We start from the raw sequence: 14,056 nt of genomic DNA on the forward strand, positions 1-14,056 counted from the left end.
AATGATCACTTGATTATAAAAACAGTTTTCAAAAAAGGGCAGAGGTCATCCTGTGATTTTAAAATGAATTCATCCTGATTTTGGTATATTTTACCATAGATATGGAAAAACAGGATTTAAATAGAAATAGTTGGAAATGATTTATAAGTGCAATAATGCTCTTGCTACAGTGCCTCTTAAGACCTGGGAGTTTTACAGGTATCTGCCCACATGGAAAGTAAGAATACACTAATCCAGAAATATTTTTTTCCACAAATAAATGATAAACGTCAGTAAAAAAAAAAACCTACCACGTTTCTGATGGAACAACATCTTCTGCCATTGAAGAAATGGAGTAGAATATAACAGCATTAACGCAATAATAGCAAAATAATATTTACTTGTAGATAATGTTGAGCATTGAAAATGCATACTGTCTAATTCAGTGGACCATTAATTCTAAATGTAATTTAAGTCAGGTGCCATCAGGTGACATGCCCATATTAGGAACTGTGGCTCTGCATGGTTGTATTGCATGCCTCCTGACCACCAGGGGGCAGCTTGGCATTTGGTTCCATTCCCTGGCGTGGATCGAGACTTATGTCCACAAAGTTGCGTGACAAGTGGCATAAAAGACGTTGTCACCTGTCTTCCGTTCCTTTTCATTTTCATGTTTGGATTGAGTGTGTCATGCAGCTCGAGCTGAGCAAGTCTGGCAGTGTAACAGTTGTATTAAGTTGTATTATGTAGAGGGCTCAGTGGTTACGGTACTCTACTAGTAAAGGTTGCCAGTTCAAGCCCCACTGCCGCCAAGTTGCCACTGTTAAGACAAGGCCCTTAACCCTCAATCGCTCAAATTGTACTCATAATTGTAAGTCCTAATTGTGATTGTATAATTGTAAGTCATAATTGTAAGTTGCTTCGGATAAAAGCATCAGCTAATTGACATAAATGCAAATGCATTAAGTCTCGCCAGTGATACTTGGAGCGTTCCACAGTGTGTTTCTCCATGTTGGCTCCGTCCAGTCATAAAAATATCCATGTTCTTACCATTGGTTCTCCCTGTGTTTAGGCCACTGGCAGTCGGTCTTGAAGCACAGAGTTTTATCACGGGTGGCTCTTTAAAACTCCCGTCATTGGGCAGTGTGCACATTTAAAGCATAAGACGCTCGGTATTTTGTGGTTGTACTAAAGATCTCGGTTGTCAGTGCATCCTTTCCTTATAATGTCTTCTGTACATACCATACCAGAATACTACAAGTAGGTGCCAATTTTGGTGAGCAAAACACTAATATATTACAGATTTCTAGCTCCATTTGATCAGTTCTAATATACAACTTATGGTTTCTTATTGTATATTTTTATATACTCAAACCTGGTATGTCCTTCTTTAAGGAGTTATGAATTTGACCACCCTAGTCGTATCCCTCGTGGTTTGGTTTGTTGGCCATTTTCAAGGCTGACTGGCGATCACATTGTGCAGTGTAGTTTGAGTGCTGGTCAGCTTTTTGAGCTTGTCAGAGTGAGCTGTATGCAGAAGAGAAAGTTCTGTTTTGTCAGTGAGTATTAGATGAAGGTTAGCTAACTGAATCATTTTTACTTTCAAAATAGCTCTAGATAGCTTGACAGCTGCAAACTGACAAAACTGAAGTTTGAATAGCCTATTTAACAAAAATGGGGGGGAAAAAAAACATTGGCGCTGGACATTTTTGCTGTCAGTGTGTGACGGGCAGTTTTCAAAAACTCATTCATTTTGTTCATTGACAAAAAACCTTTAGATCCAGCATGTATTATATGTACATAAGACAGAATGACATGACTATTATACAGTCTATTATAATTCATTCTACCTCCGTCATCTGCTTACTAATATTTACTTTTTTATTTGGCCTTATCGCAAGCTTATGAGACACATGATTTTCTTTATATTGTCAACCACCTGCTTTATTGCATGACATGTTATAAAGTCCTTGCTCACTGAGACTAACAGTGTTAAACTACAATTTTCTAGATTTATGTATGCATGTGAAGTGAAGTGTAATTAGCTTAATGTACTTTCCATAGCTTAAAATAAAGAAACCTTTAGTTTCTAAGTTATTGCTGTGAAATTAAGTCTTGCTCCTGATTCCCAACTGACATTTTTTCTGCTGCTTTCAGCTTTTCGTAAGTGGACAATGTGTCTCGTGCCCTCATCCAGAGCTGATGTTGTAAACACACACACGTGCACAAATTCATGGCTGTGCAGAACATCTTGACCTCTTTTTATTCCCTCATCTCAGGTTTCCATGGGTGAACTACCAGGATGAAAACCTGAACATCTCCATTCCTGTTTTCAGTGTGCATGGAAACCATGATGACCCAACTGGGGTAAGGGAAACTGTCAGCTCTGAAGCTGGATGTTCGCATATAGACAAAGCAGAGGGAGTTGGAGTGTGTGTATATATGTGTGTGTATATATGTGTGTGTATATATGTGTGTGTGTGTGTGTGTGTGTGTGTAATTTTATATATATATATATATATATATATATATATATATATATATATATATATATATATATATATATATATATATATAATTATATACACACATATATACATACACACACACATATACAGCAACAAATGATGAATTAATCCTAATTATTTCCTTGCACTTCTGAGGTAAGAGTTTTTGTTCATTACTTTTGTTTGTTTTTATGGTTTTCTAGCACTGGCATTCTAGCTCAGGCATTTTAAATGCAATATTAGTCTGCATATCTATGGGTGTCTTGTTTTGAAAGCTGACTGGCAGTTGTCAAGGCTTTTCCTCATTTCAGTACCTGTCTTTTATGACAGATTAATAGTGAATAATAGTTTTTTTTGGGGGGGGGGGGGGGGGGCACTCCGTGAGACTGGGCAACTCTCTGATGGGGGTATACATGTGGTCACCTTGGCAACAACTACCAATTAGCCTCTGGTGCAGATTAGTTGGTGACGGTTTAAGCTTTTTACAGTGAACTGGTTGATTTGGCTGCTGACAGGCTAGAGGCTGCATAGTGGGGAACAGGGAATGAAAGGGTAAAGGAATGAGCGTGTCAGTAAATGAAACTGAAGTCATGGAGGAAGTAAGAGTACAACACTGCAGCATAAAATAGTGCCCTTATCTAGCACTTTGAAATGTGTGCATTGTGGCTGCATTTTGTGTGCATGCATGCATGTGTGTCTTTAACGCATAGTCTCCAAATACCCTTTGAACTATGGCAACATGATATGGATACTGTATTACAAATATTCAGTTATATGTTGTCATGTACCTGGCGGTACATTAAAACACTGGTGAACCTCTGTTGTTACATGCTAACGGATGGCATATATAATTTTGACATAAAATCATTTGTTGGATTATACGATCAACCACTGCATTCAAAACACGCACAACATATACATTTTAAATGTCTTCACTGTGCACACAAAAAATTTATTTTGTTGGAAGGTTTCTTTTGCATATCACAATCTTCTGAAGTATCAGTGATGACATTTACCAAACGATGTATTGTGCAACTCTTCTCAAATTCTTCTATGTATTGATGGGTGGAGGTATACAGTACTTTAAAGGACTGTGTTGATGCGAATGTCTATGCAACAGGCAGATGGTTTGTGTGCCTTGGACCTGCTGAGCTGTGCTGGCATGCTGAATCATTTTGGCCGCAGCCTCTCGGTGGAGAAGCTGGAGATCAGCCCCGTCCTTCTGCAGAAAGGAAGCACCCAGATTGCCCTCTATGGCATTGGTAAGCTCCCGGCAGCACCTGCCATAGCGTACCTAACCGTGCTCTCGCTCTCAGAACTCTCATCACCTTCTACAATGGTGAAATGTAAAGTGGTGTTCTTGTACCCTTTGTTATTTATACACAATTATTCCATGCACACTCTAGTTCCCTGCCATAAACACACTTCTTTTCTTTCTCACACATGCACATGTTTCCTTTCAAACAGCTTTGAGCAGCTTTTCTTTTTTTTTTTTTCTTTTTTTTTCTTTTTTCTTTTTTTTTTAATAGCAGTCAGCTGCCTCCTGTCCTCTGCACCTAGCTATGCACCAGAGCACATGCCTTTGACTTGTCAGGAAAGGTTTGCCAGCTGAAATGCAGTTCATGCTTCTGTTTCTTACTGTTTTAAAGTAAACTTATGATGGTGTTCATGAAGCTGAGATTGGCTTTTTAATTTCCATGCTACCTTAAATGGTAGTACGAAAAGGCAAGAAAATGGAGATTTAAGATGGAACGGAAAATATGAAAAGGAAGCTGTTTAGGTGGAATGGAAAATTAAAATAGGAAGACACCTGCAGACTTTTGCTTTGTTTACATATAAATTATGGATGCACTGATATTGGGACAATATGATAATTTGCACCTTATAGCCGATGCCAATATTAATAACTGATCATTTTACCTTTATGCATCTTAAAGCAAGTTCAAACTGTATTCTCTGTATGAAGTGCAGTGAGTAAGGCATGTTACACTGATTTAAAAATAGATCAGAAATTAATTTTACATAGTCATGGGGAAATCAAACATCACAATTATAGTAAACATACTGTAAAGCAAGGCATTTGTGGAGGTAAGCGACATTTATTTTGGATAAATCCATAAATGTGAAACCAGATTAATGTAGCGAAAACAAGAACAAAATTAAACAAATGGCATAAAACGAAACATGAAGATGATGACAAAAAAGGACCCGATGATACAAAAAGGCTTATTCTGTGATGTAGGTGAGGCAGGATGCATTTGCAGAGATGAACAAGGTTTATTTAGGGCATATCCATATTCAGAAGTCTTGATGCGATCTGTGGACACAGCACTGGCAGTCAGTGAAATGCAACCAAATAACATCATGCAAAAAAACTAAACCAAACGTAAGACAAAGACCATAAAGAGGAAACGTAGGTATAAAGATATGAATATGGAGAACGCCACAGAGAAAATGTACAAGGAGAGCGCCACAAAAACCGACCAAGCAGACACGAGAGCACAGGGAATAAATACTCAGTGCTTTCTTCTCCACCAGTATTCACAGCTGAAGTGCCCTTCAGCAGGGCACCTAACCCCCTCTAAAAAGTACCAGAAAAATGTGTCTGTTGTAATTATTGCCTGAAACAAACTGATAATGATAAAATTAAATAATTGCCAAAAAAAGCCAACATTTTTTCTTCTTTAATTTTTGGTCAGCAATAGTAGGTATTCAGTGCATTTGATGGATGCAATATATGACGAGCTGGGCAGAGACACACTAGGAGCAGCTACAGAAGTCGTTTGAAACATTTTTGAATAGACATTTTCTGCATTGAAATCTGCAGTTTGTTTACAATTGAGCCTCAAACATTGCCTATAAAAATGTTTTTGCTTGGCTGAACTGCATGTTTTTGCTTCCCTAGAGTTTAACCTTGTCTACCCCAGAATGTTTGTTTTAAACTTTCATGTTAAAATCCTTAAAATTCAGACTGAATTCCACTGGACTCGCCTACAGCAGCATGTTTTCTGAACTGCTCATCTTTTTCACTCCTCTTGAGTTTTCATGCCTGAAATGTCACAACACTGTTTTTTGTTTTTTTTTTGTCCTTGAAGAAAAGCTTAAATGGACATGAAGTACACTGCATGCATGTGGGCATGCGTCTGTGTGCGCAGACTGTGTTATGTCGTGCTCTGCGTTTACCTTTTATACAGCACATTATTCTAAAGGTTGTCATAGAGGCTTGAAAGAGACAAAACGAATGAATCCAGATACTCCATGATCTTGCTTATGATTTTATAAAAAAAAGTGAAGTGCCCATCCTAAGTACACAATGCAGGTCTGTTCAGAAACAGCTTTCAGTTTCAAAGCAGCCTTTATTTCTGCTTTGGTTAATTCCTTCCATCTTCCTTCCTTCCTCTTTCTCATACTCTCTTCTCGCTCACTCTCCCTCTCTCAGCGGGGTTAACCTGTGAGGGCACATTGGCAGCACTTTCCCAGGCATGTGACGGGATAGGGAGACCTTTAGCCCGAGGAGGATTTGAAAAGAGGAGTGTGAAATGCTGTCTCCTCGGTAGTGGATGTTCTCATTCCACTGCAGAGCTTGTCATGACCTAGCCTTCGCTCATTAGTGGTCTAGACTTGGATTTCTGGAAAGCTGCTTTGTAATGACATATGTTGTTAAAAAGTGCCTTAAAATAAATGTTGAATTGAGTAGCGGACTCTGGCCTTCATTGAGCGCTGAGAAACCTCATTAGACACGTGGGAATGAGCAGACTATTCGCGATCACGTTCAGACAAATTGTGCCACAAGCAAGCCTTGAGCTTTTTGTAATGCTAATATTACTGGTGGCCAAATGCCAGCATCCCTGCCAAGTTTTGACTCTAGCTGCAAACCTATCTTGCACCTCTTCTGAGTGCGTTTACATGAAGCATAATTGAAAAATTTGCTGGGGGGCATGGCTGGCAGCCAAGTGCCTTGGGCATGACTTTAAAATGACTTCTGTTTGCTTGCGGTTCACGTTTCTGTGCAGAACACCCCTTCTTCCAGGCCTTACTAGTTGATACATTACATGAATAGCTGGGATGTGGTTTAGCGATGTAACATAAGAGGCAGCCTGTCTGTGGTGAGACCCAGTGCAGTTCAGTCTGGAGCTGTGAGGCACCGTTCTGCACTGCTGAGCTCTTCAGAGCACGGCTCTGAGGCTGTGTCACTGTTAGTCACCGTAGCAGCTGTGGGTGAGAGACTCTTGTTAGACATCAATCAAGAGTTGCTCGACCAGCACTGCAGCCTCGGCACTGCAGTAACCTCGCCGTCCCCTGTTGGTATATTTGGTTTAGGGGGTAGGCCATTTGAAACGTTTGCCATTGCGGTTCTAAAACCTGGCCTGAAAGATTGGTGCTAGTGTGAGTGTCTGTGCTTCTCGTCTTATCAGGCTCGATCCCAGATGAGAGGCTCTACCGGATGTTCGTCAACAACCAGGTGACTATGCTCCGCCCCCGGGAGGATGAGAATAGCTGGTTTAATCTCTTCGTCATCCATCAAAACAGGTGTGTCCCCACCTCCTCCCCTCTGTTCTGTTTGGATAAAGTCTGCATCTGTTTTCCTCCATCATCTCTTGTTCATCCTTCAGAATAGCTGCAACAGAGCCCTCGCTTCCTCTCGCCTCTCCCTGTGCATGCTGGGAATACTCCGGTGGCCATGCTTTCATTGCTCCTTTTGTTGTCCCCCGCATGCCGAGTTCAGAGTTATTGATTTATTTTTATTTTTTATTCTTTTTAATTCTCTAAAGAAATGTGTGTGTGTGTGTGTGTGTGTGTGTGTGTGTGTGTGTGTGTGTGTGTGTGTGTGTGTGTGTGTGTGTGTGTGTGTGTGTGTGTGTGTGTGTGTGTGAATAGGAGTAAACACGGGGCCACAAACTACATCCCTGAGCAGTTTCTGGATGATTTCCTGGACCTGGTCGTGTGGGGGCATGAACACGAATGTAAGATTGCACCGGTCCGAAATGAACAGCAGCTCTTCTACATCACGCAACCTGGTAGCTCTGTCGTCACCTCGCTGTCTCCAGGGGAAGCGGTCAAAAAGTAAATGCACAACCACATATACAAATGACCTACTTTTTGAAGTTGACCTGGGCCAAAATGTAAAAAACTGACTTGTGGCCTCCTATGACACTGCTACATTTACATTTATGTTTAGTTTACAGTTTTCGCAGTGTGTATCGTTTACTCATTTATTAGTTGTGTCCCTGAACTTTTGGCCATAGAGTGTACCTACCCACTCATTTACTCATATTCTGTATTTTACACACAAGCAATGCTGTGGACGTTGCTTACATATTTGAGGTTAAATGTCATTTTATTGGAATAGATGATAGATTCACAAATCTTTAGTCATTATGTAATGGCTCCTATTTTATAGGGAATACCGTTTCATTCAGTTTTCAGACAAAATGGCCATTAGGTACTGGTTTTCAGTAGGAAACACATTTTCCAGAAAGTGACAGTTTAATATGAAGCGCTTTACTTTTTGGCACCATACTACCATTCTTTTACTCTCTTGTTCTTCTGTTCTTGACAGTACTGAGTTTCCACTGTGTGCAAGGTTGTTCATAAAGGTGAAACATTGCTAACCTTCCAAGAGGCCTTTATGTTCACGCAAGCAGCCATACAAAGTATCCACATCTCTAAAGGAAACCTTTCTTGAGAGAATTAGATATAAGATGATGCATATCTTTAAGTAAGGGCAAATTTAAAAGAAAGCAGAAGCACAAGAAATGGGTAGTCTCGGAGACTAGACTGCAAAGAACTGTATGTCCTTAATTTTATCAAGTGGCTTAGTTCATTCTGTCTGATGAGAATGTCTTAGAATTGGAGAACGTTACACTGAAAGCAGTGCGTTAATGCATTCAGCCGCCCAATTCTGCGGTTCAACTCTGAGCATGGGCATAAGTATGTAAATGGTATGCCACGGTTTCCTTATATCTGCCAGATCTTTTAAGGACACTACAGGCACTATTGTGCTTTCTGCCTCCCATTTTTTCCTTTTCCTCTTGTTGAACTCGCCTGAGCTTTGGAAAATATTATTTCTTTGGATTTTTTTTTTTTTTTTACTCAATTTCTTCTCTTCAAAAAGGTTCTTTTGAAAAATTAAATTAATTTGCGAAGGTTCTAGATGAATGCAGCAAAGGTAGTGTATGTGCCTGTTCATAGCCTTAATATTCAATAGGTAGCAATGACAAATTTAATATTGTTAATGTTTTTAAAAAATATATTATTAATTGAAATGCTTATTAATGATTCATTTATTAATGATATTTTCATAATAAATCTTTCGTGGTTTAACATTGAGAAAATGTGTGTAAATTGGTTTTCGAGTGGTGGTGCTTTTCCAACGTGTATGTAGAGTAGGGGTCGGCAAAGAACTAATTAAAACTCATGTGTAATTGTGGAGATTAAGAAGGTTTTTGGTCAAAACGTGTAAAACTGCCATTGTTAATTGTTATTGAGAAACTCACCACAGATTAGTCAACTGACATGCTCTTCATTCGAGACAACTTCTGCCTACTTCTTTAACCTTGACATACCTGCAGTGGTCCTGAAAATGGCCCAGGCAGTGAATTGGAATGGAGTGCAGGACTAGAAGGTGCCGCAGGGTGCCCAGTCTGAGGAGACCCCAGAGAGAAAGAGGGTTGTGGGCAGAGGCGAGACGCCATCTGTGCTGTTGGTTTACACCGGGTCTGGACGAGGTTTAAGGAATGCTGGTGAGGTGGTAATGCAAAAGGTAACAGACATGGATGTAGGCCTTGTAGTTTACACTTGGTTGTTTCACGTAGTCAAATTTGAGGAGATGGCCAACTTTGTGGTGGTTCCTGGATGATTTCATTGTTTTACTTGAGAAGAGGAAGAGGGTTTTTGTTGTTAAATGTATAACAGCTGGCTTAAATGTGTATCTGAACACTTACTGAAGTGGTTTGAGAGGTTTGCATATTTAAATCTGTTTCAAATGTGTCTTGGTTGCATTTACACTTTTTTACACGGTTTTCCCCCCCGTTTACTTTTTTTGAAAATTCTCTTCTGCATGTTTAAACCTGAAGATAAACAAAAAGAGTGAGAGAATCTTAAGACATTGGCAAATAATAATATACATATCCAGTGCTATGTCTTTTTAAAAAGTGGCTGTTTGTTTTTTTTTTTTTTTCCTCCCTGGACAAAGGGCATTGTGTACATAATGCCAGGGTAAAAGAGGTCATTACAGAAACAAATCCACCAGAAAAGCCCACCAATTATATAAAAACAAAAACAAGCGAGGGCCTGAAAGCCAGCAAAAATCCAAGTTGAAGAGGCAGTTATTGCTTCTGTCCTTGCATGCAATTAGAGCTTTATGCAATAACTGGTGTGGTAGGGCTGCAGATGTGGAAAGAACAGGTGTCGTAGGATGTGCCCGTAGAGATTTCAATGTTTCCAAATTTGCTTCATTTTAACCAAAATTTGCATGTAGATATGAGAGATATGATGCATGAGCTTTAGGGGAGAGGTAAGAAAATAAGAATAGCATGAGGTTTTGTGACAGATATTTTGCATGTTATTATACTGAAGAAAAATTAAACTGAATGACATTTTACAGAATGGCATTGTTTTCGAAATGAATGGGAAAATGAATTTTCTGACAGCCTTTGAATGTTTGTGTGTGTATGTGTGTGTGCACGCACGTGCGTCCTTTTGCAGACACATTGGCTTACTGAGGGTGAAGGGGAGGAAGATGAATTTACAAAAGATTCCTCTGCACACTGTCAGGCAGTTCCTGATTCAGGACATAACCCTGATGGACTACCCTGACATCTTCAGCCCAGAGCAGCCAAATGTCACCCATAAAGTCCAGGCCTTCTGCCAGCAGAAGGTAAAACACACACACAAACTCACAAAGATTTGTGGTTCCAGCTAAGTTCAGTTTTAGTGAACAGTGCATAATAAGGTAAAATGAGTCTTTCAGAGCAAGACATATCTGTGGGACTTAAAAAGGTTTTTGAAGTCCATGGTATCTTATTAGAAGTAATTCAATAGTTTTGCTTAAAGCAGAAGAGTAATAAGAAAGAGAAACGTTATTGCTTGTTTGCTGATGGGCCATAAGAAAAGCCTGATATTTCAAACATGGCCAGCTCTCTCTGAACAGCTACTAGTGTTGTGACTTCATTGTCAAGATTGGCTCCTTCCCATACTTCATGCTAAAATAGCAGGCTTGTGATTAATCAAAGGTACATCAGTCTCCTCTCTTCTGGGATGATTTTGCACAAGTTTTTGGAGTGTGTATCTTGTGGAAAATGTGCCAATTATGTCAAAAGGGCATTTTTGAGCTCAGGCATTGATGTGTGATGTAAAGGTCTGGTTTACAGTTAACGTGCCTGTTCATCCCAAAGGTGTTCATTGGGGTTGCGATCAGTGCTCTGTGCAGGCCCCTGGAGTTCTTCCACACTGAACTTGTCAAACCACACATTTATAGATCTCTCTTTGTGCAAAGGAGCACAGTCTTGCTGGAAAAAGAAAGACCTTTCCCTTTAAATATTGCCACAAAGTTGGAAACACGTAATTGTCTAAAATGTCAGTGTATGATGCGTCATTGACACAGCTGTTTCCTGGAACTAAGCAGCCTACCCATGACGGCCAGCATGTTGATGTTTCTTTCCTCCAGCGTGAGTAACTGCTCCAGAGTCCAGGACCAGTATGCTTTACATCACTCCAGCCGACACTTGGGACTGTGTGTACTGACTTTAGGCTTGTATGCAGCTGCCCAGCAATGGAATCCCCCGGCTCCTGACACGCAGTTCTAGAGTTGATTTTGCTTCCAGAGGCAGCATGCAAATTAGTAGTGTGCGCTTCAATAGAGGATGGGCATTTCTTTTATGTGTTACAAATACTTCACCACTCAGACGCCCCACTTAGTGAGCTTGCGTGGCCTACCCCTTCTTGGCTGTGGTTCTAGATGTTTCCATTTGGCAATAATAGATTTTACAGTTGACCAGGGCATCTAGCAGGATAGCGTTTGTGGCATTCTACCACTGAGCTCTTCAGTATCACCATTTTTATTTTCAGTGTTTGTCTATGGATTGTACGGTTATACCTGTTCGCAGTGGATGTGGCTTCATCTCTAGCCCCTTGGACTAGAGACATCACTCTCTTCTACCGCATTAGCTCTTCCTCTGTTTAGATTTCAGATGCTTCAGAACTCTGCTGCCTGCCTTCTCAGCCATACTCGTTCTCAACATCACATTATGCCCCTTCTCCAACATCTCCATTGGCTTCCTGTGAAATACCACCTTCAATTTAAAATCGCCTACCCACAAAGCCCCAAATAACCTCGCTCCTTCATATCTTTCTAAGCTTCTCCTTCCTTACTAACCTACTCACACTCTCAGATCTTCCTCAGCTGGGCTGCTGACTGTTCCTTCCTCCAACCTACATGGCTATAGTGATTGTGCTTTTTCTAGATGTGCTCCTCAACTCTGGAACTCACTTCCACTCAAGGCCCAACAGTCTGCAACTCTCTCTCTATATTCAAATCTAACCTTAAAAAATATATTTTTTTTCCCCTTCCCTTCCCTTTGTACTTCTCAAACATAAACACCCTTTCATCAGCTTCTGCCCATGTCCTGTAAGTGCTATCTGTTAATGTTATGTACACTGGATATGTTGTCATATGTCAATCAGCATCTTTTGTTTAACTTGTACTATTGTAAGCTTCTTTGGGTCTTTGAAAAGCCTGAAACGTCAGGTCGTTCAAGTCTGTGGCAAACCTCAGGTGTTGTACAACATGCAACACTGAATTCCAGAAGACGAGCTAGATGCTTACGGCAGCTTTAGTTAAGTCATTGTGTAGCATAGCCTATAGGCGTGCCTACCCTCTTTTTAGGCGTGCTGAAGCACCCCTAACTAGAGTCCCAGCACCACTAAAAATCGGAGTAAGTGCTTTTTTAACAGATGTTTGTGTCTGATAAGCGCAAAAAATGTTAACATATTCTTAGCATCCATGCTTGGAAAATCATGTTTTCCTTACAAGCTCATTTAAGAAACTGGAGCCATGCATGGGAATGTGGGACCAGCTATCTTAATTTCTGCTTTTAAAAGCAGGTGTCTCCACAACATTTTTGAATGTTTTTTGTAGCCTGAGAAAGTAATGTTATCTATAAAAGACCTAGTGGATTATTGTATGCTAATTCATTTCAATGGGCAGAATAGATGTGGGCTAGCCTATCACTTTCTCCTGGTTTGGGTATTTTCAAATATAATAATAGTAGTAGTAGTAGTAGTAATAATAATAATAATAATAATAATAATAATAATAATGGCTTAGACTCCTACATTTTTCTACATCCTACATTGTCAGTGTCTGCAGACTTGATTTGCCCATTGTACATGATATCAGATAATTTATTGACCCAAGCAACATAATTTGCTCATTTATAATCGACAGTAGTCAAATTGGTTGTAAAAGTGTTCCAGCAGGAGAAACACTGTACTCCTCATTGTAGGTACTCTTTTTGTAAGATTTTCCATAGGGTCATTATATATGCTCAAATGCAACACAGAAGATCTTGAAAGATGATGGTGATGATATATTGATGATAATAATAAATAGTGATATAATAACAAGCCTATTAGTAATAATTGAGTAATAGTACTTTTTGAACATTTTGAGCAAATTTGAACAATATCACAGTAATACGGATAACTGATCATTTTGGTCAGTATAATTGTGATATGTTTTCATAGCATTACATCTCTAGCGCCTACATAATTTTGGCCATATGGTGTATATTCATACCTATAGACACACCATTTTATTAAAATTCATACATTTGTACGCAAGGTCACTGCATATATGAAAAGCAATACATACAGAAATACCATTTTATAACATTTTTTGCCTTTCAGGGAAGGCTTCTCTCAGGCTGAGAACTCTTTCTCAAAGCGTTTTATATTGCCTGTTGCCACATGTAAAAATGAATCTATAGTATACTGCAGGCAGGGAGTATCCAAGTCAAGTACCATCTAGCACACCCAGATAAAGACCTCGCTGCTGGAATCCATTGCATGTTTTGGCTTTATCTGCACCTCTTGATGTATGAAACTCTCACGGTTGGTTTTCATTAAAAGTGAAATGAAAGATAAGACTAAGAATGCATAAGATTACATAGGTAAGTACTTTTAAAAATCTGATGGTGTGTAAATCTGCAACACACACACACACACACACACACACACACACACCTGTAGCACTGTACCATTGTTTGAGTTTTTAGTTCTTATTCTTTGACTGGCCATTATAAAATCAATATATCTGGTGGTTAAAGAGCTTTATTTCACAGATTTGCTCTGCCAGTCAACAATGTGTCTTCCAAATTATGATGTTTTGAAGTACGTTTGTCTCTATGATTTCATACTCCACTGGTAAGAGTTGACTCTCCTTTTCGCTTCGGAAAACATCTTAGCTGGCAAAAAAACTAATTGATGTAGACGTTCAGTAAGCCGTGGGTTTGATCCCAGCTGCTTGCTGAGCAAGACCCCAGTGCTGTTCCTACAGGATAGATTCAGTA

At 39.6% G+C, this 14,056-nt stretch overlaps 1 protein-coding gene across 3 annotated transcripts in view; it reads left to right on the forward strand.

Moving 5' to 3' along the window:
• The window catches only part of mre11a (MRE11 homolog A, double strand break repair nuclease), a 57,078-nt gene that overhangs the window by 12,246 nt on the left and 30,776 nt on the right, over nt 1-14,056 (forward strand). For all 3 annotated transcript variants that reach the window (XM_035528649.1, XM_035528650.1, XM_035528651.1), the window contains 5 exons: nt 2,259-2,346; nt 3,607-3,748; nt 6,902-7,016; nt 7,365-7,550; nt 10,194-10,365. In XM_035528649.1, the coding sequence (XP_035384542.1) occupies nt 2,259-2,346; nt 3,607-3,748; nt 6,902-7,016; nt 7,365-7,550; nt 10,194-10,365 (703 nt within the window). The remainder of the gene's footprint in view (nt 1-2,258; nt 2,347-3,606; nt 3,749-6,901; nt 7,017-7,364; nt 7,551-10,193; nt 10,366-14,056) is intronic.

This window comes from Electrophorus electricus, chromosome 7 (genome assembly GCF_013358815.1).
Source record: "Electrophorus electricus isolate fEleEle1 chromosome 7, fEleEle1.pri, whole genome shotgun sequence".
Lineage (NCBI taxonomy): Eukaryota > Metazoa > Chordata > Actinopteri > Gymnotiformes > Gymnotidae > Electrophorus > Electrophorus electricus.